The sequence below is a fragment of the Nicotiana tomentosiformis genome, chromosome 5 (genome assembly GCF_000390325.3).
Source record: "Nicotiana tomentosiformis chromosome 5, ASM39032v3, whole genome shotgun sequence".
In the NCBI taxonomy this organism is placed as follows: domain Eukaryota; kingdom Viridiplantae; phylum Streptophyta; class Magnoliopsida; order Solanales; family Solanaceae; genus Nicotiana; species Nicotiana tomentosiformis.
Genome location: NC_090816.1, coordinates 10,311,158 through 10,336,976, shown reverse-complemented (window position 1 = coordinate 10,336,976; position 25,819 = coordinate 10,311,158). Strand labels below are relative to the sequence as shown.

Here is a 25,819-nt window from a genome sequence, read left to right as displayed (position 1 = left end):
TGATGGAGAATATAACAAGATTTAATAATTTAATTATTATGCAACAATGATCTACATAATTTAAAAATATAATCCTTCACATTTAGTCCGTGTACACACTCGTCACCTCGTGTACATGACTTTCATCACATTACAATTAATATCAATCCTAGGAGAAATTTCCCACACAAAAGGTTAGACAAGTCACTTACCTCGACTTGCTCCAATTTAACCAAGTAGTATGTCTTTTCCTCGATTTTTCGACTCCGATCGACTCGTATCTAGTCATAATTAATTCGATACAGTCAACAAAAATTATAGGAATCAATTTCATAAGAAAATACTATATTTTTTAATAAAACCCGAAAGTAGCTAAAAATTGCCCGTGGGCCCCACCTCTTGGAATCCGCCGAAACTTACAAAATCCGACAACCCATTCAATTACGAGTCCAACCATACCAGTTTCACTCAAATCCGACTCTGAATCGACATCGAAATCTCAAAAATTCGTTTTTATGAGATTTTTAAAATTTTCCCAAATTTCCATCTCAATACACTAATTAAATGGTGAAAACAATGATATATTCGTGTATATTGACCAAATATGAGTTAGAATCACTTACCCAAATGTTTCTCCTTGAAAATCTGCCAAAAATCGCTTCTGCTCAAGCTCAAGTTCGTCAAAAATGGCAACTGGGGATGAAATTCCCTGTTTTATAAATTGTCGAGGCAGCCATCGATCATGGGTATCGGTCATGGCTTCGATCTTTATGGCCCTCGATCCTGGGCCTCGATCCCTAACCCTCGAGCCTTGCCTTCGATCGAGGCCCTCGAGCTGGGCATTCGATCATGCCTTCGATTCTGCCTTCGATCATGGCTTCGATCCTGCCTTCGATCATGGCCCTCGAGCTGGGCCTTCGATCCTGCCTTCGATCATGGCCCTCGAGCTGAGCCTCATCCCTGGCTTCGACCCTGGCTGTCGATTTCTGGGCTCACAGTAGAAGAAAATTGTAACAGCTTTTTTAAATCCAACTTTTGATCCGTTAACCATTCGAAACACACCCGAGGCCCTCGGGACCTCAACCAAATATACCAACAAGTCCTAAAATATCATACGAACTTATTTGAAACCTCAAATCACATAAAACAATGCTAAAATCACGAATCATGCTCCAATTCAAGCTTAATTTCACTACGAACTTCCAAATAAAATTTCGATCACGCTCCTAAGTCCAAAATGACTATACGGAGCTGGTGGAATCATCAAAATTCTATTTCGGGGTGGTATGCACATAATTCGACATTCGGTCACTATTTGACTTAAGCTTTTTAAAACCTTTAATTTTTCATCAAAGTTCCATATCTCGGGCTAGGGACCTCAGAATTTGATTCCGGACATACGCCCAAGTCCCAATTCATGATACGGACCTACCGAAACTGTCAAAATACTGATCCGAGTCTGTTTTCTCAAAATGTTGACCAAAGTCAACTTAGTTGAGTTTTAAAGCTCTAATTCACATTTTAATCCATTTTTCACATAAAAACTTTTCGAAAAATCTTACGGACTGCGCACGCAAGTCGAGTAATGATAGATAGTTCTTTTCGAGATCTTAGAACACATAATTAATTATTAACTTTAAAGATGACATTTTGGGTCATCACATTCTCCACCTCTAAAACAAACATTCATCCTCGAACGAAGTTAGAAAAAGTACCTGAGCTGGTGAATAAGTGTGGATAAAAGTTGCGCATATCATGCTCGGTCTCCCAAGTCGCCTCCTCAACCGGATGACCCCTCCACTGAACCTTCACGGAAGCAATGTTCTTTGACCTCAACTTTCGAACCTGCCTATCCAAAATAGCCACTGGTTCCTCAATATAAGATAGATCCTTGTCCAACCAAATCGAACTGAAGTCTAACACATGAGACGGATCACCGTGATATTTTCGAAGCATAGAAATATGGAATACCGGATGAACTGCAGAGAGGCTAGGTGGTAGTGCAAGTCTGTAAGCCACCTCTCCAACTCTCTCAAGAATGTCAAAAGGTCCAATATACCTAGGGCTCAACTTTCCCTTCTTTCCGAACCTCATCACCCACTTCATAGGCGAAATCCGGAGCAGTACCCGCTCACCAACTATGAATGCAACATCACGAACCTTCCGATCCGCATAACTCTTCTGTCTAGATTAGGCTGTACGAAGTCGATCCTGAATCAGCTTAACCTTTTCTAGGGCATCCTGAACTAAGTCTATACCCAATAGCCTAGCCTCGCCCTGTTCGAACCAACCCACTGAAGATCGGCACCGCCTACCATACAAGGCCTCATACGGAGCCATCTGAATGCTTGACTGGTAACTGTTGTTGTAAGCAAACTCCGCAAGTGATAAGAACAGATCCTAAGCACCCCCAAAATCTATAACACACGCACGAAGCATATCCTCCAGTATCTGAATAATGCGTTCGGACTGCCCGTCTGTCTGAGGGTGAAATACTGTACTCAACTCCACACGAGTACCCAACTCTCACTGTATAGGCCTCCAAAACCGTAAGGTAAATTGTGTACCCCGGTCAGAGATGATAGATTCTGGTATGCCGTGAAGTCTGACAATCTCGCGAATATAGATTCGAGCCAACTGCTCGGAAGAGTGGGTAGTCATCACAGGAACGAAATGAGCTGACTTGGTGAACCTATCCACAATCACCCAAACTGCATCAACACTGTGCCTTGCATCAAGGGTTGGATGCGTAGGCAATCACCCTACCGCCTTGCATCAACACTGCGCCGAGACCAATACGTGACGCGTCACAATACACAGTATAAGACCCTGAACCTGTAGGTAATACCAATACTAGGGCTGTAGTAAAAGCTGTCTTGAGCTTTTGGAAGCTCTCCCCACATTCCTCGGTCCACCTGAACGGAGCACCCTTCTGGGTCAATTTGGTCATAGATGCAGCAATAGAAGAGAAACCCTTTACAAATCGGCGATAATACCCTACCAAACTAAGGAAACTTCGAATTTACGTAATTGAGGACGGTCTGAACCAACTTTGCACTGCTTCAATCTTCTTCGGATCTACCTTGATCCCCTCGCACGAAACTATATTGTAACGACCCGGCCGGTCATTTCGAGAGTTATAACTCTGTTTTTCCCATTCCTACTTCTTTTTGTGTTATTCAGCTATATTATGTTATATCGGGTTAGTTGGTTCGAGTCCGGAAGGAACTAGGAGTGAAATGAACACTTAGTCTCATAATTGAAAATTTTAAGTTAGAAAAGTAGACCGGATATGGACCTATATGTAAACGACCTCAGATTTGAATTTTGATGATTTCAATAGCTCCATATGGTGATTTTGGGCTTAGGAGCGTGTCTGGAATATTATTTGGAAGTCCGTAGAGGAATTAGCTTGAAATGCCAAAAGTTTTATTTTTGAAAAGTTTGACCGGGGGGTTGACTTTTTGATATCGGGGTTGGAATCCAATTCTAAAAATTAGAATACCTCTGTTATGTCATTTAGGACTTGTGTGCAAAATTTGAGGTCAATCGGACATGATTTGATAGGTTCCAAAGTTGTTTGTAGAAATTAGAAATTTCAAAGTTCATTAGGCTTGAATTGGGGTGTAATTCATGGTTTTAGCATTTTTTTTAGGTGATTTGAGGATTCGACTAAGTTCGTATGATGTTTTAGGACTTGTTGGTATATTGGTTGAGGTTCCGAGGGCCTCGGGTGAGTTTCGGATGGTTAACGGATCAAAAATTGCATATGGGGCCCATGTCTCGGAACCCAACAAAAGTTACAAAATCCAAAAGCCCATTCAACCACGAGTCTACCTATACCAATTTTACCAAAATCTGACCTCAACTTGACCCTCAAATCTACAAATCTTATTTCCAAATTTCTAAGTTCCAATCTCTGATTTTCACCTCAAAATCATGTAATCTAGTCGGATTATTCGATGATAATTCAATATTATGGAGTAGAAATGATCACAAGGGACTTACCTCAAGTTTTCCTTAAAAATATATCAAAAATCGCCTCTCCCCAAGCTCCAATTTGTCAAAAATGGCAAATGGGACGAAGTCCCTATTTTTATAATTCTGCCCAAACATCCTTGGTTCTGCCTCGATCTTGGCCCTCGATCTTGGCCTTCGATCGAGCTCAGGGTCGAGGGCCAAGATCGTAAACATCTGTTCGTCCTCGAACGGGTCTAGAAACATACTTGGAGTCTCGAATAGGCGTGGATATCTGCTCCGCATCTCCCGCTCGGTCTCCCAGGTGGCCTCCTCCACAGGCTGACCTCTCCATTGCACCTTCACTGAAGCTATATCCTTTGACCTCAACCTTCGAACCTGCCGATCCAAAATAGCCACCGGCTCCACATCATAAGTCATATCACCCTCTAACTGAATCGTGCTGAAATCCAAAACATGGGACGGATCTCCAATATACTTCCGGAGCATGGAAACATGAAACACTGGATGCACACTCGACAAGATGGGTGGCAAGGCAAGCTTATAAGCCACCTCTCCTATCCTCTGAAACACCTCAAAAGGCCCAATAAATCGGGGGCTCAACTTGTCCCTCTTCCCAAACCTCATAACACCCTTCATGGGTGATACCTTCAGCAAAACCTTCTCCCCAACCATAAAAGACACATCACGGACCTTCCTATCTGTGTAGCTCTTCTGCCTAGACTGCGTCGTGCGAAGCCGCTCCTGAATCAATTTCACCTTATCTAATGCGTCCTGGACCAAGTCTGTACCTAGGAACCTAGCCTCACCCGGCTCAAACCATCCAACCGGAGATATACACCTCCTCCCATACAAAGCCTCGTACGGAGCCATCTGAATACTCGACTGATAACTGTTGTTATATGCAAACTCTGCGAGTGACAGAAACTGGTCCCATGAACCCCCAAAGTCAATGACACAAGCACGCAACATGTCCTCCAATATCTGAATAGTGCGCTCGGACTGCCCGTCTGTCTGAGGGTGAAAAATTATGCTTAACTCAACCTGAGTACCCAACTCTCACTGCACGGCCCTCCAAAACTGCGATGTGAACTGAGTACCCCTATCTGAAATGATAGAAACTGGGACACCATGCAGGCGAACGATCTCTCGGATGTAAATTTCAGCCAACCGCTCTGAAGAGTAAGTAGTACCAAATAGAATGAAGTGCGCGGACTTAGTCAGCCGATCCACAATAACCCAAATAGCGTCGAACTTCCTCGAAGTCTGTGGGAGCCCAACTACAAAGTCCATAGTGATCCGCTCCCACTTCCACTCTGGGATCTCTAACCTTTGAAGCAAGCCACCCGGTCTCTGATGCTCATACTTAACCTGCTGACAGTTTAGACACTGAGCCACAAACCCAACTATATCCTTCTTCATCCGCCTCCACCAATAGTGCTGCCTCAAATCCTGGTACATCTTCACGGCACCCGGATGGATGGAATACCGCGAGCTGTGGGCCTTTTCAAGAATCAGTTCTCGAATCCCATCTACATTAGGCACACATATCCGGCCCTGCATTCTCAGCACCCCGTCATCACCAATAGTCACATCCCTAGCATCACCTCTCCGAACCCTGTCCTAAAGAACGAGCAAGTGAAGGTCATCATACTTACGCTCCCTGATACGGTCATAAAGAGAAGACCTGGAGACCACACAAGCCAATACCCGACTAGGCTCCGAAATATCCAATCTGACAAGCTGGTCTGCCAAGGTCTGAACATCTAATGCCAAAGGTCTCTCTGCTGCTGGAAGATATTCTAAACTCCCCAAACTCTCTGCCCGACGACTCAAAGCATCGGCCACCACATTGGCCTTCCCCGGATGGTACAAGATAGTGATATCATAGTCCTTAAGGAGCTCCAACCATCTCCACTGATGTAAATTAAGATCCTTATGCTTTAACAGATATTGCAGACTCCGGTGATCAGTATAGATCTCACAATGAACCCCATACAAATAATGACGCCAAATCTTCAAGGCGTGAACAATGGCTGCTAACTCAAGATCATGGATAGGATAGTTCTTCTCATGGGTCTTCAACTGGCGCGAGGCATAGGTAATCATCCTACCCTCCTGCATCAAAATACAACCAATGCCTATCCTCGAGGCATCACAATACACGGTGTAAGAACCTGAAGCTGATGGCAAAACTAACACTGGAGCTGTGGTCAAAGCAGTCTTGAGCTTCTGAAAGCTCTCCTCACATTCATCCGACCACCTGAATGGAGTACCCTTTTGGGTCAATTTGGTCAAGGGCGATGCAATAGATTAAAATCCCTCCACAAAGCAACGGTAGTAACCCACCAAACCAAGAAAGCTCCTAATCTCCGTGGCTGAGGACGGTCTGGGCCAACTCTGCACCAACTCTATCTTCTTCGGATCCACCTGAATACCCTCACTGGACACCACGTGCCCCAAGAATGATACTGAACTGAGCCAAAACTCACATTTAGAGAACTTTGCATAAAGATTCTCCTCCCTCAATCTCTGCAATACAACCCTCAAATGTTGAGCATGCTCTTCCTGGCTACGAGAGTACACCAGGATGTCGTCAATGAATACAATGACGAATGAGTCTAAATAGGGCTGGAATACACTATTTATCAGATGCATGAATGCTGCTGGGGCATTGGTCAGCCCTAAAGACATCACCAAGAACTCATAATGGCCATATCGGGTTCTGGAAGTTGTCTTGAGAATATCTGAATTTTGAATCTTCAGCTGGTAATAACCGGACCTCAAATCAATCTTGGAGAACACCCTCGCTCCCTGAAGCTGGTCGAATAAATCATCAATACGAGGCAAAGGATACTTGTTCTTGACTGTGACCTTGTTCAACTGCCTATAATCAATACACATTCTCATGGAACCATCCTTTCTTTTCACAAATAGAACCGGTGCACCCCAAGGTGACACACTAGGCCGAATAAACCCCTTATCAAGGAGTTCCTAAAGCTGTTCTTTCAATTCCTTCAACTCCGCCGGTGCCATACGATACGGTGGAATAGAAATGGGCTGAGTGCCCGGCACCAAATCAATACCAAAGTCAATATCCCTGTCAGGCGGCATGCCCGGTAGGTCTGCAGGAAACATATCTGGAAAATCACGTACCACTGGAACAAAATAAATGACAGGAGTCTCTGTACTAACATCCCTCACAAAAGCCAAATAAGATAGGCAACCCTTCTCAACCATGCGCTGAGCCTTCAAATATGAAATCACCCTACTTGGTACATAATCTATAGAACCGCTCCACTCAACCCTCGGAATTCCCGGCATAGCCAACGTCACCATCTTAGCGTGGCAATCTAGAACAACATGACATGGAGATAAACAATACATACCCAATATCACATCAAAGTCAACCATACTGAGCAACAATAGATCTACTCGGGTCTCCAGACCCCCAATAGTCACCACACATGACCGATATACGCGGTCCATAATAATAGTATCGCCCACAGGAGTAGATACATGTATAGATGAAACTAAGGACTCATGGGGCATATCCAGAAGATGGGCGAAATACGAGAAAACATATGAATACGTGGAACCAGGGTCAAATAATACTGAGGTATCTCTGTGGCAAACTGAGACAATACCTGTAATCACAGCATCTGAAGCAATAGCATCTGGTCTGGCAGGGAGAGAATAGAATCGGGCCTGACCACCCCCTGATCTGCCTCCCCCTCTAGGGCGACCCCTAGCTGACTGACCTCCACCCCGAGCTGACTGGGCGGATGGTGAGGTAGCTGGGGCTGTAGTCGGAGGCTGACTCCTCTGCTGAGATAGACCTCCATGACGACGAGGACACTGCCTCCACATATGCCCAAGCTCCCCACACTCAAAATAACTCCCTGGTGCTGGCGGCAAAAACTGAAGGGAACCCCTAGCACCGGGATGACTAGTAGAAGAACCTGGCATGGAAGCGCCCTGAACAAGTGGAGCACAGGATGAACTCTGAACTGGAAGGGCACTAAGTGATGAATGGCCCTGATGAGAACTGTGAGAACCATGGCCAGATGATGCACTCCGATGAAATGGCCGAGCTGACTGAGCCTGTCTGAAATGACGACCTCTATCGTGCTGGAATAGACCCCCAAAAGGAGCACCGCTGAATCCACCCTGACCACGAGGCCTCTTGGACTCCTGCTCAACCCTCTCCTGACCGTGAACCATCTCAATCTGTCGAGCAATGTCGACAACCTCATCAAAGGTAGCACTTGAAACTCGCTCCCTGGTTATGAGCAACTGTAGCTGATAAGTGAGGCCATCAATAAACCTCATGATCCTCTCTCTGTCCGTGGGAACCAACTAGATAGCATGACGGGCCAACTCGGAGAACCGAATCTCATACTGCATCACAGACATATTACCCTGGCGTAGCCGCTCAAACTGTCTATGCAGCTCCTCTCTGCGGGATCGAGGCACGAACTTCTCTAAAAAGACCACGGAGAACTGTTGCCAAGTAAGGGGTGCTGCACCAACAGGCCTACACCTCTCTTAAGTCTCCCACCATCTGAGTGCAGCCCCAGAAAACTGAAAGGTAGTGAACGAGACCCCACAAGTCTCCAAAATACCAGCAGTACGGAGTATCCTCTGACACTTGTCCAAAAAATCCTGAGCGTCCTCTCTCTCTGTGCCACTGAAAGGTGGTGGATGAAGTCTCCCAAACCTCTCCAACCTATGCTGATCATCCTTAGGCATAGCAGGAAACACATAATCCTGAACAACAGCAACCGGATAGGCTGGTGGTGCCTCTGGTGTCTGAAGTCCCTGAATAACCTGCTCGGGTATGCGAGCGACGAGAGTCTGAGTACCTCCCCTGGCCTGAGAAGTGGTTGCGGCCGTCGAAATAGAGACCGCCTGAGCAAGGCCAGTACACACTGTCAGAATTTGAGCTAGGGCCTCCTGAAGGCCTGGAATCACAATAGGTACAGGTGGTGCTTGAACTGGTGCATCAACAACTTGAACTTGGTCCTAATCTAAGACAACCGGTGGATCTGTAGGTACTGCCCCAACTGCTGTACGGGTTGTACCTCTTCCCCTACTACGGCCTCTACCGCGGCCTCGGACTCTCGCGGCCCTGGCTGGTGGTACTGGTAGCTGGCCCTCCTGACCGGTAGCAGGAGTCCTCACCATCTGTGAGAGAATGAAACAATAGATTTTTAGTTACTAGAAACAACAGATTCGCACGTCAAGAATTCAAGAATGTGGAGTTTCCTAAAGGTTCTGCAGCCTCCTGAATATAAGTACAGACGTCTCCATACCGATCCACAAGACTCTACTAAATCCTCTCATAACTCGTGAGACCTATGTAACCTAGGCTCTGATACCAATCTGTCACGACCCAAAACTAACCCCTGTCATGATGACGCCTATCGTGAAACTAGGCAAGCCGACTCATTTCCAAAACAAAACGATATTTTCATTTCAAAGATAATTTCAAGGTTATTTAACATAAAACCTCCATTTAAAGAGTTCAAATCAAAGAAAAATAGAAGTGCAGAAAAGAAAGGCCCGACATCGGGGTGTCACTAGTCATGAGCATATACTATAATCTATCTAACAATATCAAGGCTAACTGAGCCAGGAAAATAGCTAAATACAACTAGAGGAAGATAAGAGGGAGAAGAGCACGGGTTGCGATCGCCAAACAGCTACCTTGCTATCTCCAAGAAAATCTACAACCAGAACACTCGGTAACCGCTACCGTGTCCAGCTATACCTGAATCTGCACTCAAGGTGCAGGGAGTAACGTGAGTACGCTAACTCAGTAAGTAACAACAATAAATAAAGATTGAGCAGTAGTGATGCGCAATAAAGCATATAACGTTCATATCAGGAAATCTCAGTAAAATACCACATGCTTTTAAAATCAGGATTTGAATCAAACATCTCGTTTAAACCCAGTTCCAGTAAAAATCATTTTTGATATATTTTCAAGGAAAACTTGAGGTAAGTCCCTTGTGATCATTTCTACTCCATAATATTGAATTATCATCGAATAATCCGACTAGATTACATGATTTTGAGGTGTAAATAAGAGATTGGAACTTAGAAATTTGGAATTAAGATTTGTATATTTGAGGGTCGAGTTGAGGTCGGATTTTGGTAAAATTGATATGGGTAGACTCGTGGTTGAATGGGCTTTCGGATTTTATAACTTTTGTCGGGTTCCGAGACGTGGGCCCCATAGGCGATGTTTGAGCCAATTTCGGGTTTTGGTCTAATTTTGAAGCTTTTCTTGTGGAATTCATTCCATTAGCATATATTGATGGTATTAACTGATTGTGAATAGATTTGGAGCATTTGGAGGCAGAGTCCAGAGGCAAGAGCATTTCGGGGTAGAGATTTGACCGGTTTGAGGTAAGTAACGATTGTAAATCTAGTCCTGAGGGTATGAAACCCCGGATTTTGTATCATTCTATTATTTTGAAGTGATGCACATGCTAGGTGACGGACGTATGGGCGTACACTGTTGGGGATTTGTGACTTGGTCCGTCCCGTAGCAACTGTAAAGTTGCATACTTTGTTGAAACCATTTGATACTTATATGTTTTAGAAAGAATTTCTGTAAATTGGGCTGAATGCCATGTTTGGGCCTTGCGCCAATGCTGTTTGGACCCTTAGGGGCTGTTTCTTACCATCCTCTCACTATTTTTGATTGAAAATCTATACTCAGTCATGTTTATATTTGTTTATCGCATAACTCAGTTTTATGACTCTATTTTGATGCATATAAATGTTTTGTGCCGAATGCCCTATTTTACTGAAATGCCCGAGGGCCTGATTTGTGAGGATGAGTGTGGATCGGGGCTGCCCGCCTGCAGCATACTTTATGAATGAGTGAGGCCGAGGGCCTGATTTGTGAGGATGAGTGTGGATCGGGGCTCCCCACCTGCAGCATACTTTATTATTATCGCACGTGAGTTTTCCGTGTAGATTATAGCGCTTGGGCTGAAGGAGCCCCTCCGGAGTCTGTACACACCCCCAGTGAGCGCAGGTACCTACTGAGTGCGAGTGCCGAGTGCCGAGTGCTGAGCGACTGGGAGGCAAGAGTGATTGTGAGGTATGCCCGAGTAGCAAGAGTGATTGTGAGGTATGCCCGAGTGGCAAGAGTGATTGTGAGGTATGCCCGAGTGGCACGAGTGACTGTGAGGTTTTCCCGAGGGGCTGTATATGAGTGATGTTTTGCTCGAGGGGCTGTTTATGATTTCATCATTTTTGCTCACCTTTGCATTGATCCTTCATTAGAAAAACTGTTGGAAAAATATCTTTAAATGATTTTTACTAGAACTGGGTTTAAACGAGATGTTTGATTCAAGTCCTGATTTTAAAAGCATGTGGTATTTTACTGAGATTTCCTGATATGAACGTTATATGCTTTATTGCTCGTCACTACTGCTCAGTCTTAATTTATTGTTGTTACTTACTGAGTTGGCGTACTCACGTTACTCCCTGCACCTTGTGTGCAGATTCAGGTATAGCTGGACACGATAGCGATTACTGAGTGTTCTGGTTGTAGATTTTCTTGGAGATAGCAAGGTAGCTGTTTGGCGATCGCAGCCCCTGCTCTTTTCCCTCTTATCTTCCTCTAGTTGTATTTAGCTATTTTCTGGGCTGAGTTAGCCTTCATATTGTTAGACAGATTATAGTATATGCTCATGACTAGTGACACCCTGATGTCGGGATTTTCTTTTCCGCACTTCTGTTTTTCTTTGATTTGAACTCTTTAAATGGAGGTTTTATGTTAAATAACCTTGAAATTATCTTTGAAATGAAAATATCATTTTGTTTTGGAAATGAGTCGGCTTGCCTAGTTCCACGATAGGCGCCATCACGACAGGGGTTAGTTTTGGGTCGTGACATATATGGCCCAAAAATCCCACTGAATCAAGCTAGAATTCACACTTTGAAAATTTTGCATATAACTTCTTTTCTCTCAAAGTCTGAAGCACAGTCCTCAGGTGTTGTTCATGATCTTCCCGACTCCGGGAATACACTAGAATGTCGTCAATAAACACAATGACGAAAGAATCAAGATAGGGCTGAAATACACTATTCATTAAGTGCATAAATATTGCTGGGGCGTTGGTCAGCCCAAAAGACATCACAAGGAACTCGTAATGATCGTACCGAGTCCTGAAAGCAGTCTTCGGGATATCTGGCTCCCGAATCTTCAACTGATGATAGCCTGAGCGCAAGTCGATCTTAGAGAACACTCTGGTACCCTGAAGCTAATCAAATAGGTCATCAATACGTGGCAATGGATACCTGTTCTTCACTATAACCTTGTTCAGCTGGCGGTAATCAATACACATCTGCATAGAACTATCCTTCTTATTTACAAATAAGATAGGAGCACCCCAAGGTGATACACTAGGCTGAATGAAGCCCTTATCCAGCAATTCCTGCAATTGTTCTTTTAATTCTTTCAACTCTGCTGGGGCCATACGATATGGTGGAATGGAAATGGGCTGAGTGCCCGATAACAGATCAATACCAAAATCAATATCCCTGTCGGGTGACATATCCGGGAGGTTCGCTGAAAATACATTAGGAAAATCCCTTACTATAGGAACTGACTCCACGGTAGGAGTATCAATACTAACATCTCTCACATAGGCCAGATACGCATCACACCCCTTCTCAACCATTCGTTGAGCTTTAAGAAATGAAACAACCCTGCTAGGAACATGATCTGAGGTACTTCTCTACTCTAGCTGTGGTAGACCTGGCATAGCCAATATCACCGCCTTGGCATAACAATCAAGAATGGCATGATAGGGCGATAACCAGTCCATGCCCAAAATAATATCGAAATCCACCATACTAAGCAATAATAAATTATCTCTGGTCTCAAAAACCACTAATAATAATTAAACATGACTGATACACGCAGTCCACAATAATAGATTCACCCATGGGTGTAGATACATAAACAGAAGAACTCAAGGAATCACGTGATACGCCCAAATACGGGGCAAAATAAGATGACACATAAGAATAAGTGGAGCTTGGATCAAATAAGACTGATGCACCTCTATGACAGACCAGAATAATACCTTTGATAATAGAATTGTATGCAACGGCATCTGTCCTAGCAGGAAGGGCATAATATCTGGCCTGGCCTCCCCCTCTAGGGCGACCTCTACCTGTTCGACATCTACCTCTAGGTGGCTGTGCAGGTGGAGTGATAACTGGTGTAGTAATCATGGCCTGAGAAGCCTAAGGGCCCTGTGGAATAGGTGGTGCCCGAGAAATCTGTGGAGGTGCACCCCTCCTAAATCTGGGGCAATCTCTCATAATATGACGAGTGTCACCACACTCAAAACAATCCCTCGGAGGACGTGGATGCTGGGAATGGCTCGGGCCTGATCGACTAGACTGTCCGCTGAAAGCACCCTCTACAGGAGGTACAGTAGACACTGGCGGTGCATAATATGGAACCTGAGGTCTGGGAGTAGCCGGAACACCACTAGAAGCTGGAAGTGCTGAATGAATAGGATGGCTCACATAACCTCTACCATGACGGGCTGCAACTGGGGCACAAGAATTATTATATGTGCCAGAATCCCGGGGTCTCTTAGCTTCTCTCTCCCGAGTTCGCATACCTTCCAATCTCTTAGCAATTGACACCACCTGTTGGTATGTGATATCTATCTCTAACTCTCGGGCCATACTGTATCTGATACTACTAGGGTGGAGACCCTCAATAAATCTGCGAACCCGCTCTCGAACAGTAGAAACTAAGGCTGGTGCATGCCTAGCCAAATCATTGAATCAGACCGCATACTATGACATGGTCATAGAACCCTGGCGCAGCCGCTCAAACTCTGCGCGCCATGTATTTCTAAGACTCTGAGGAACATACTCCCTTAAGAACATATCTGAAAATTGAGTCATAGTACGAAGGATACGGTGACATTCCTCCAGAAAACCCTGAGCATCCTCCGAAGCTAAATCGTTTAAAGTGGGAGGGTGGTACTTCTTATACCTCTCGAGCCTGAGCTGCTCCCCCTCTAAAACTGTTGTCCTAATCTCAGGACGAACTGGGATAACTGGCTACACTGGTATAACCTCTGGGGCATGGTCAACTTGGGCCCGTGGCTTTGGAGTACGGGCGGCGGGAGTCTGTGCTCCTCCCCCGGCCTGAGATGTGGCAGAAGCAAGTGGAATTAACCCTGCCTGAGCTAGAGTGCCAAACATGCTCAAAAGCTGGGCAAGAGTCTCCTGAAGTGTAGGAGTAGTAACAGGCGTCTCAGATACCTTCTCTCTAACTGGAGCTACTGGTGGCTCTGGTGCAGCAGCTCGTGCAGGTGCTCTGGCTGCACCACGTGGTCTTCCTCTACCTCTGGCTCGACCTATGCCTTGACCCCGGCCTCTTGCGGCTCCAACAGGGGGCGCGGGTGTCTGATCATCGAATCCAGTTGTGCGTTTCCTCAACATCTGTGAGAGAATAGAAAGATAATGGTTTAAAATTTTGAAGTCAACAAATACGCACGATAAAGAATCAAAGAAGCGAATATTTCCTAACAGTTCCATAGCCTCTCGAAGATAAGTACAGACGTCTCTGTACCGATCCGCAAGATTATTAAACCTGCTTGTGACTCATAACACCTATGAACCTAGAGCTCTGATACCAACTTGTCACGACCCCAAATTTCCTCCGTAGGAGGTCATGATGGCACCTAATCTCTAAGACTAGATAATTCTATCAATGCGGAATAATCATAAATATCTGAAATAAATAAACTACGATTCAAATAATTACAACTCCCAAAACCCGGTAGAAATAAGTCATAAGCTTATAAGAATTTATTCTCTATGTCTCTATACATTTGAGTCTAAAGCAAATAAGAAAAACAATATAGTAAGATAGAAGGGGACTCCGGAGTCTGCGGATGCTGGCAGATATACCTCGAAGTCTCCGTACACAGGTACTCACTGATGTCCGGGCTGGTAAGAAGTACCTGGATCTGCACAAAAAGATGTGCAGAAGCATAGTATGAGTACACCACAGCGGTACCCAGTAAGTGCCAAGTCTAACCTCGGTAGAGTAGTGACGAGGACATGTCAGGCCCTACTGGAAAATAATAATAAATGGCATGGTAAAATATTTCACAATATAATAAAATAAATGACAATGAAAATGAATAAAATAGCATGTCACCATTTAATTACACAAAAATAATAGCAAATAATATCTCGGGGAATCAAAACATAATTTTCTTTCAACTTTAAGAAAATCACAACAAATAATCAAAGGAAACTGCGGTCATAAATCAATATCAACAAGAGCACTCCCGAGGTACCGCCTCGTAGTCCCGAATCATAAATAAATTCATAATATCTCATTTTCTTATCTCACTGCGGGAGCCTTCACAATTTATTTTAAAGAAAATATATTTTTCGAAATAGCATCTCGCGTTTTAGCCATCCTTATCACACCGCATGATTTCTAGTAGTTTCCCCTACTAGCCACGCATATCAAGCCACCCTTATCTCACCGCATGCGTTTCAATACGCAGACCTTATACCACAGTATGCGTATCAATATCATAATATATATATCACAATTTGCACCTCAAGTGCTCAAATAATTTAACTTGCCAAAATAATTTAACAATAATATTTTTTCACAATAAAGAGCTCACGGATCCATCACAATGAGTACAAAAATCTTACAAAAATATTCAGCAAAATAATATTTCAAAGTCTTTAATACGTTACTTCAATATCAAATTTAAAAATGTCAAATACTTTATATTAATAATTTTTAACTTAAAGAAAATCAATTTCAATTAATGCACAGAATAAAAGGAACAAAGTTCCAACTAAACAGATAAAACAATCAGCGAAAAAAGGTCAAGCAAATTTAAAGTATATAAATCAAATCTATGATGGAGAATATAACAAGATTTAATAATTTAATGCAACAGTGATCTACACAATTTAAAAACATAATACTTCACATTTAGTCCGTATACACATTCATCACCTCGTGTACACGACTTTCATTACATTACAATTAATACCAATCCTAGGGAAAATTTCCCCACACAAGGTTAGACAAGTCACTTACCTCGACTTACTCCAATTTAACCAAGTAGTATGCCTTTTCCTCGATTTTTCGAATCCGATTGACTCGTATCTAGTCATAATTAATTCGATACAGTCAACAAAAATTATAGGAATCAATTTCATAAGAAAATACTATATTTTTCAATAAAATCCGAAATTAGCTAAAAATTGCCCGTGGGGCCCACCTCTCAGAATCCGGCGAAACTTACAAAATCCGATAACCCATTCAATTACGAGTCCAATCATAACAGTTTCACTCAAATCCGACTCTGAAATCTCAAAAATTTATTTTTATGAGATTTCTAAACTTTTTCCAAATTTTCATCTCAATACACTAATTAAATGATGAAAATAATGATATATTCGTATATATTGACCAAATCCGAGTTAGAATCACTTACCCAAATGTTTCTCCTTGAAAATCTGCCAAAAATCACTTCTGTTCAAGCTCAAGTTCGTCAAAAATGGCAACTGGGGACGAAATCCCCCGTTTTATAAACTGTCGAGGCAACCATCGATCCCAGGTATCGTTCATGGCTTCGATCTTTATGGACCTCGATCTTGGCCTCGATCCTGGGCCTCGATCCCTAACCCTCGAGCCTTGCCTTCGATCGTGGCCCCCGAGCTGGGCATTCGATCATGCCTTCGACTCTGCCTTCGATCATAGCTTCGATCCTGCCTTCGATCATGGCCCTCGAGCTGGGCCTTCGATCTTGCCTTCGATCATGGCCCTCGAGCTGGGCCTTCGATCCTGAGCCTCGTCCCTGGCTTCGACTCCTGCCGTCGATTTCTGCAGTTACAACAGAAGAAAATTGTAGCATCTTTTTTAAATCCAACTTTTGGTCCGTTAACCATTCGAAACTCACCCGAGGCCCTCAGGACCTCAACCAAATATACCAACAAGTCCTAAAATATCATACGAACTTATTTGAAATCTCAAATCACATAAAACAACGCTAAAATCACGAATCATGCTCCAATTCAAGCTTAATTTCACTATGGACTTCCAAATAAAATTTCGATCACGCTCCTAAGTCCAAAATCACCATACAGAGCTGTTGGAATCATCAAAATTCTATTTCGGGATCGTTTGCACATAATTCGACATCCGGTCACTATTTGACTTAAGCTTTTAAAAACCTTTAATTTTTCAACAAAGTTCTATATCTCATGCTAGGGACCTCGGAATTTGATTCTGGGCATACGCCCAAGTCCCAAATCACGATACGGACCTACCGAAACTGTCAAAACACTGATCCGAGTCCGTTTGTTCAAAATATTAACCAAAATCAACTCAATTGAGTTTTAAAGATCTAATTCATATTTTAATCCATTTTTCACATAAAAACTTTTTGAAAAATTTTACGGACTGCGCACGCAAGTCGAGTAATGATAGATAGTACTTTTTGAGATCTTAGAACACATAATTAATTATTAACTTTAAAGATGATATTTTGGGTCATCACAATTACATAAAGTAAAAGTGAATTTGTAGTATCCTTAGCTACATTGATTAACCTATACATTAATAATTACACACTAAGAAGAAGTGTATTAGTCATTTCTGTAAGAAATATTAGTGATGGTTTATCTTATAAATTGGTAATTACTGTAAATAGAAGTGTATTAATGGTGTCCTTAAGTAACGTTAACAATTGATTATCATACACATTGATAATATACTAAGTAAAAGTGTATTAGTTATATTTAGCTTGTAGATTGATGACTACACAAAGTATAAGTGTATTAATAATATATTTGTAAGTAATGTTGGTGATAGGTTAGCCTATATACATTGATAATAGCACTAAATATTAGTGAACTAGTGACATCCTTATATAAGTAACGTTAGTGATTGATTAGCCTATACATTGATAATTATACACTAAATGGGGGTGTATAATTGCTATTTGTGAGAAATGTTAGTGATTGTTTATCTTTAAATCGATAATTAAAGTAAGTAGAGGTTTATTAGTGGCATCGTTAAGTAATATTAATAATTGATTAGTCTATAGATTGATAATTATACTAAGTAGAAATATAATAGTTATAATTAGCTTATAGATTGATAATTATACTAAGTAGAAGCGTACTAAGAATATATCCTTAAGTAATGTTAGTGATTCACTAGCCTATACATTGATAATTACACACTAGGTAGAAGTTTATTAATGGTATACGTGACAAATGTTGGTGATTGTTTAATTATCTAAAATTGACAACTAAAGTAAGTAAAACTATATCAGCAATATCGTTAATTAATATTAATAATTTATTAGGCAGAAGTGTAATAGTTACAATTCGCTTATAGATATTGATAATTACACTTCTTACTAAGTAGAAGTGTACGTACTACCGATATATCATTAAGTAATGTTAATGATTCACTAGCCTATACATTGTTAATTATAGACTAAGTAGAAATTTATTAATGGTATACGTAAAAAATCTTAGTGATTATTTAGTTATCTTAAATTAAAAACTAAAGTAAGTAGAAATATATTAGTGATATCGTTAATTAATATTAATAATTAATTAGCTAATTCATTGAAAATTACACTGATATTATTAGCTTGTGATAGTTTGTAACTTTATCTACAACATATGCTCTGGACAAGTTGAAAGTTTCTCTGCCGTAAAACTTATCATGTTCAACCATGTACAATTTCCCTGTTCTTAGTTAAGCTCAGGTTTTTATAACCCATCAATTTCTTTGCCATTGTACTCTATTCTATTTAGAATAAATGGTGGAGCTAAATCTTATAATGAATATATACAGTTTTTACTATCCTAGCTACTTGGTCATCGTATTAGCTATCATACTTCATAATAGCTTTGTTTAATTCGGTATGGATTTGAATTTGTAATGTATCTCACTATGTTTGTTTTTAATGGAATTTGACTTATATTATAACCTATTCAATAAAATTATCTATTTAACTGTGGCAAAATGAACTTTTACTATTTTAGAGCACCGTATGCAAATACTCAATCAGATGCAATAATACATTTGTTGAATGTAAATTAACATATCATATTACAGGTTCTAACTTTTTGTGTATTTTTTTCACTTCTCTTTTGTGGATTACAAGGTATTGGGACATCCGCAACCGCGTGCAAAGTGAGGAGTTTGAGGAGATGCGGCGAACAATTCAATAACTTTCTAGGAACTATGCGAATGAACGAGAAAAAAAGCATCCAGGAAGAGAAGTTTAGGACCGCACTTAGGAATGATATCGAGTCCCTCAAGGCTCAAGTAAACCACTTAATCGGCCTGCCCCCTCTCTCTGCCAAAAAATCACATTTATGAAGATGATGAAATTAGTGATGAAAACAATATAAATGATGAAGAAGATGAGTGTTTTTAAGTTTGGTTTGATTATTGTTTAGTTGGATGTTGACTTTTGAATATTACATTTTGAAGTTTGGTTGCATTTTGCGTAGTTTTAATTGGATGATTATGAAGTTTGGTTGGATAGTTTTGATATTTGATGGGATAATTTGGATGTTTGGATAGTTTATAAAGTTTTATTGTTGTTAATTTATGTTTTATTGTGGTTACATTTCTGTTTCTATTGAATATTTTGGTTGGCAGGTGGTGCAGCAAAAAATAAGCACTGCCCTAACAATATTCAATACTAAACAACAATATTCAAGGTTAAATCAACGCTAAACAACAATATTCATGGCTAAACCACAACCCCAGAACTATGGGTTTTAGCCACTCATGATAGTATCAAACAAATGATAAGTGTTGGATAATTGAAAATACTAAGAAAAGATGAAGAAATCTGAGATATCCCTTCTCCCGAATGTTTCTCGTGTGTATCTTTTTTTCAAAGTGGCGTCTCCCCTCTAAATATAAGCTTAGTATTACTTTTATACGCGTTGATTAGGTCTAGGGCCGAAATAATCTTGTTCCGGACAAACTTGGATAAAATCACGTCACCAGCGTCCAGCCCAGCGCCCCACGCTGGCCCTGGCGCTGGCTTATGAAACTTTCTGCCAAGGGCGCCACAGGTGGCGTGGAGCGGCAGGAGCGCTGCATGTGGCGCTGAAAATCCAAATTTTTCCTTTTCGTCCGTTTTGGCTCTAATCTCGCACATTTCGCCCCCAATTGCTTTCGGATGATTCCTACACATAAAAACACTCCGAATTATTTTAAATCGACACATTTTACATCCGAAATCTACGAAACACGAGTGAAACTTGATGCGATATACATATAAATATATGTACTCTAAACTAAATATCAAGCCTACTTTGTCATTGCTTAAGATTTTGGGTTCTATTAATTCTAGTGACCAAAATCTCACGTTAGAATAGCTTAAGATGGAAATATACTCAGTTAAATAATATGGGAGTCCATACTCCATAATAGAATAGAGCAATGACCTGAAAACAATCTTTATTTTAAATTTTTTATTTACATTCTTAAGACGAGGCTGAGAATGATCTTCTCCTCTGAAAATAAGTTGGTTAGCTTATTTTTACTTGTCTACTGGCTTTTGACTACAGTGAGGAGCATTAGAAGTCCCAAGTTTAGCAAGTCCAAGTATCCCAAATTACAATCTTGCTATTGTTCAGTGATTCGTAAGAGAAAACTGAAAAGAAGTGTTAATGGTGGAGGGGTGGCAAACGGGCGGGTCGGGTCGGATATGGATAGATCAAAATGAGTAATATAAAAACGAATAAATATCTGACTCGATCCATATTTAATATGGATAGAAAATGAGTCAACCGGTTGATAATATAGATATTCATATTATCAATAACTTCTTCAATTTGATCACTTTTGGGAGAATTCTCAGTCTTCCAAACTTTAGGAATTCCAATTTGAGTCTTTGCAAATGTAAAAGTTAAACTCATTAGTTATCCATTTTTTTAAGTAGATAATATGGATCTTATCCATATGTGACCTATTTTTAAAAAATTCATAATCCAACTCATTTTTTAGTGGATAATATGGGTGGATAACTATTTTTTAATCCATTGCCACCACCAATGGTGATTATTGAAAGCCACTACCGCATCGCATGGGGCGCGGCGCGGCAGTGCAAATATGGCCTGACAAGAAAAATGCGAGCTATATGGAAATCCTCACTAGCGCACCGCATGGTGCGGCGCGGCTGTGCAAATTTGGCAGAGTAATCTCCAAGTTCGGCTAGGAAAAGGTAGTTTCGTCCGGACTTATTTCTACATAGTATAAATACACCAAAAATATGATTTTGAAGGGACTTTTGACCTACGAAAGATTGAAAAACCAACAAAGGCAATAAGATTCAAGAATTCATCAAATATACAACCTGCAATTGGTGCAATACGGGAGTTTGTATCGAAATCAGTAGCTTTGATGTTTTCTTTGTTCTTAAACTTATTTGAGATGTATTACTCCATTGTTATGGAGTAATTTTTATTAGGGTGATGACAAATACGGTATTTTGATAACTTGATTAGGGATTTGATTCTTGATAATTGTTTAGAATGAATTGATGGAGTTTTAATTCGTATTGTAAAGTTAGTTCTTATTTTGCTTAATCGAAAAAGGAGCATTATATTAAATTACTTTACATCTTATGCTCTAATTTAAATTCGTGATTCACAAAGGTAATCGAAAGAGCTTCTTGAATTGTTAATCGAACTAGAAAATAGGAAAATATTCGTGAGAAATTACCCTTTAGATCATAACCATCATTTTATTGTTGCAATTGTTTACCTTGCTTCAATTGGATTAGTTACTGAAATTAACGTTTAATCGAAAGAGGAACATTAACTTCAAGTGCAATCTGATTATCTGTTGAATTTGTGAGAATCAACAGTATCATAAAGTAAATTAACTCAAGAATTGGATCCCGAGTCAATTATCCTGCACATATATAGTCAAATACCTTTATTTCTCTCATTGATATTTCTTCGTTGCTCATCTGTTGTCTTTTGTGATCAATTGTCACTTGCTTAATTTTTAGTAGTAATCGTAGCAATAGTCATCAAATCAAGTATTAATTTTCCTGAATAGTAATCAACTAAAGATTCTTCGAACACTATTTAGATCCAGTCCATGTGGAGACGATAATTAAACTATACTATCTTTGACTAGCGAGCAATAATTTTGTGTTGTGTTTTGCGCTCGTCAAATTTTGGCGTCGTTGCCGGGGATTGAAAATCAATAATGTTTTAAGTAGTTTTTAATACTAATTCAGAAACCAATTTTACTTTAGTTATTCACGATTCTTACTTGGGTGCAAGATACAGGTTTGATTTCTCTGGTGTATGACTCGATCGTCTTCAAAGGAAGTGATACTCTACGAACTAGAGTTGGAGAAATACCCGCGACAACTGAGAAAAGAAAGAGACGTAACAGAAAAATTCTTGTGTCAAACTTTGACTCAAGATACCATGGCAAACGAAGAGAATGATGGAGTAGACTTAGCTGCAAGAGAGGCAGCACAACTAGAAGCTGCATGGGGAATTGCTGATGAGACCGTCAACGATGAAGGGGGTCGAAGATTCAATCTAAACCGACCTTTGGTTGAAGACCAGTTTGAGAATGCAGCACCCAGGCCTGGAAGACATTGGATGACTATGCTAGGCCAGTCTATAATCAAGGATTGTCAAGTGTCAGACCTCCACCCATAGCAGCAAACAACTTCGAATTGAAGCAAGGCTTGCTTCAAACTATCCAAAACAACTCCATTTTCAGAGGGAATGCGAACGAAGATTCTAATACTCACTTTATGGATTTGAAGAAATCATGAACACCTTCCAATATAATGGAGTATCAACGGATGCAGTCTACTTAAGGGCATTCCCCTTTTCATTGAAAGATGATGCGAAGCAATGGCTTTGTAACTTATCCACAGGTTCGATTAGGACATGGGAAGATATGACCAAGAAGTTTATTGACAAGTACTTCTCAGCTGCAAAAACAAGGAAGTTCAGAAGAGAAATCCACAATTTTTGCCAGAAGGATACATAAACGGTTTTCGAAGCATGGGAGAGATTCAAGGAGATAGTCAGAAAGTGTCAGCACAATGGAATTGATTTGTGAATGCAACTCCAGGATTTCTGGGATGGGCTGCACCGTCTTCGCGACGAACTCTAAATACTGCGTGTGTAGGACCACTAATGAAGAAAACGCCGAAGGAGGTTGTCTTAATCCTTGATGAATTATATAAGGATGCGAATCAGTGACCGACTGAAAGTAATGATAGGAGAAAATCAATTGGGGTTCACCAGGTGAACTCTAACACATCCATGCAAGCCCAGCTAGACAACATGGACAAGGAGATAAGAAAGTTGATATTGGCCAAGGTACAGAGTGAGCCGCAAGAAACATCTGACTTTTGTGGATTGGGACACCCTACACATGAGTGTCAAGCATCAGCTGAGGAAGTCAATGCAGTGGGGAACTTTAATAGAGGAAATTACCAAGGCATGAACAACTATAATGCTATGGGTCAAAGACATCCAAGTTTTTCGTAGAGTTCACCTAATAGGAGTTTGAACTCAAATAATCTCAGACCCCAGAATCAAGGACCACCAGGGTCAAAGACCACCAGGTTTTCAGAACCAGCAGAGTCATCAATACCAGCCACCACAACCAAATCAGTCAAATATGGAAGATCTCATGAAGGCATTTATCAACAAAACAGATGAAAAATTTGAGACTCAGGGCACGACTATCCGGAATTTAGAAAGACAAATGGGACATATTGTAAATTTGTTGTCAGAGAGGGCTCATGGGACACTTCTCTCTGACACTAAAAAGAGCCATTGACCGAAACAATCAAAGTTGTATCTCTGAGAAGTGGTAAAGCATTGACTGACCCAGTGGTGAAGGCTAGACCTGAGATGGTTAACAAGCAGACTAAGACGCCAGCAGAGAAAAAGAGTGAAGAGAAAAAAGGCCAGAGTAGTGGGGTACAAAAGGATATTAAAGAAAGTAGACACATGCCAGATCTACCATTCTCTCAAAAGATGAAGCGGGAGAAATTTGACAAATATTTTGGGCGATTCTTGGAAATGCTCAAGCAACTTTATGTGAACATTCCCTTCACAGAGGTACTCACTCAGATGCCTGCTTATGCAAAGTTCTTGAAGGAAATTCTGTCTAGCAAGAGAAAATTAGAGAAAATAACAGTGGTCAAGCTAAATGCCTACTGCAGTGCCATATTGCAAAAAAAAATTCCCCAAAAGTGTGGGGACCCAGGAATCTTCACCATACCATGCTCGTTGGGGAGTGAAAAGTTCGACAAGGCCCTCTGTGATTCTGGGGCGTTCTATAAATCTAATGTTTCTATTTGTATTCAGGAAACTAGAAGGTGAGCTTGGAGTGATCAAATCAATACCAGTATCCTTAAAACTGGCTGACCAAACCACCATTCTACCTGAGGGAATCATTGAAGATATTCTAGTGCAGGTGGACAAGTTTGTGTTCTTTGTAGACTTTATTGTGGTGAATATAGAGGTGAACAACGAGGTGCCTTTAATTCTGGGGAGGCCATTTTTATGTACATGTAGAGCTATCCTTGATATCTATGAAGGGAAACTTATGCTCAGAGTGGGAAATGAAAAAGTGGTATTTCAGATGAAGAGGATGATAAAATACCCGAGTGATGAGGCGTCCGCCTACTCGTGTTTCAATCTTGATATCGTTGGGAAATTGGCTGAAAAATACAAGTTAGACAAGCTTGTAGGGAATACTATAGAGAGATGTATTACTCAGTCTAGCACAGTGGAGGATGGAGATCCTGAAATAAAGAAAGAGGCTGAAGCTCTTGAAACTGCGGATCAAGTTGTTGATGAGGAGGAACTAAAAGAGGAGGATTCTAAGCCTAATATGGAATTGAAAGTCTTACCCTCTCACTTGAAATATGCTTTTCTTGAAACTAATAATTTTTCTATGATTATTTCTGCCGATTTGACAGGTACACAGGAGCAAAAGCTGGTGGAGCTGCTGAAAAAGCATAAAAAGGCAATTGGTTGGGGCATAACTGATATTCAAGGAATCAGTCCAGCCATTTGTATGCACAAAATTCAGTTGGAAAAAAATAGCAAGCCAGTGGTGCGGCCCCAACGCAAGTTGAACAAAAATTTGGAGGTAGTGCTCAAGGAGATCATCAAATTGCTAGATGCGGGAGTAATTTTCCCTATCTCTGATAGCCAGTGGATTAGTCCAGTGCAAGTTGTACCTAAGGGAAGCATGACAGTGGTGAAAATGAAGACAATGAGTTGATCCCCACAAGAACAGTCACTGGGTGAAGAATGTGCATTGATTATAGAAGGCTGAATGATGCAATAAGGAAAGACCACTTTCCACTCCTTTTTATTGATCAAATGCTCAAGAAAGTGGCTGGACATGGATGCTACTGCTTCTTGGATGGGTACTCAGGCTACAATCAGATATCCATTGCCCTAGAAGATGTTGAGAAGACCATATTCACTTGCCCGTCAGGTATTTTTGCTTACAGGAGGATGTCGTTTGGGTTGTGTAATGCACCTGCCACTTTTTAGAGGTGTATGATGTCTATATTCTCCGATTTAAACGGAAAGTGTATAGAGGTGTTGTCACGACCCCAAATTCCCTCCGTAGGATGTCGTGATGACACCTAGTCTCTAAGACTAGGTAAGCCTATCAATGCGAAATAATAATAAATATCTGAAATAAATAAACTACAATTCAAACAATTTCAACTCCCAAAACCCGGTAGAAATAAGTCACAAGCTTCTA

General features: G+C 41.0%; 1 protein-coding gene and 1 non-coding gene across 2 annotated transcripts; one reads left to right on the top strand and one right to left on the bottom strand.

Moving 5' to 3' along the window:
• Positions 1–23,020: 23,020 nt before the first annotated feature.
• LOC117281572 (small nucleolar RNA R71) lies at positions 23,021–23,127 on the bottom strand. Its single transcript, XR_004512210.1, has one exon. It is a non-coding gene; the product is annotated as a small nucleolar RNA R71 (small nucleolar RNA).
• A 237-nt stretch (positions 23,128–23,364) lies between these two features.
• Positions 23,365–25,324, top strand: LOC138891912 (uncharacterized). The gene is made up of 3 exons (XM_070175599.1): positions 23,365–23,560; positions 23,858–24,284; positions 24,400–25,324. Exons 1-3 carry the CDS (start codon positions 23,365–23,367, stop codon positions 25,322–25,324), a joined length of 1,548 nt encoding a protein of 515 aa, XP_070031700.1.
• The last annotated feature ends 495 nt before the right edge of the window (positions 25,325–25,819 follow it).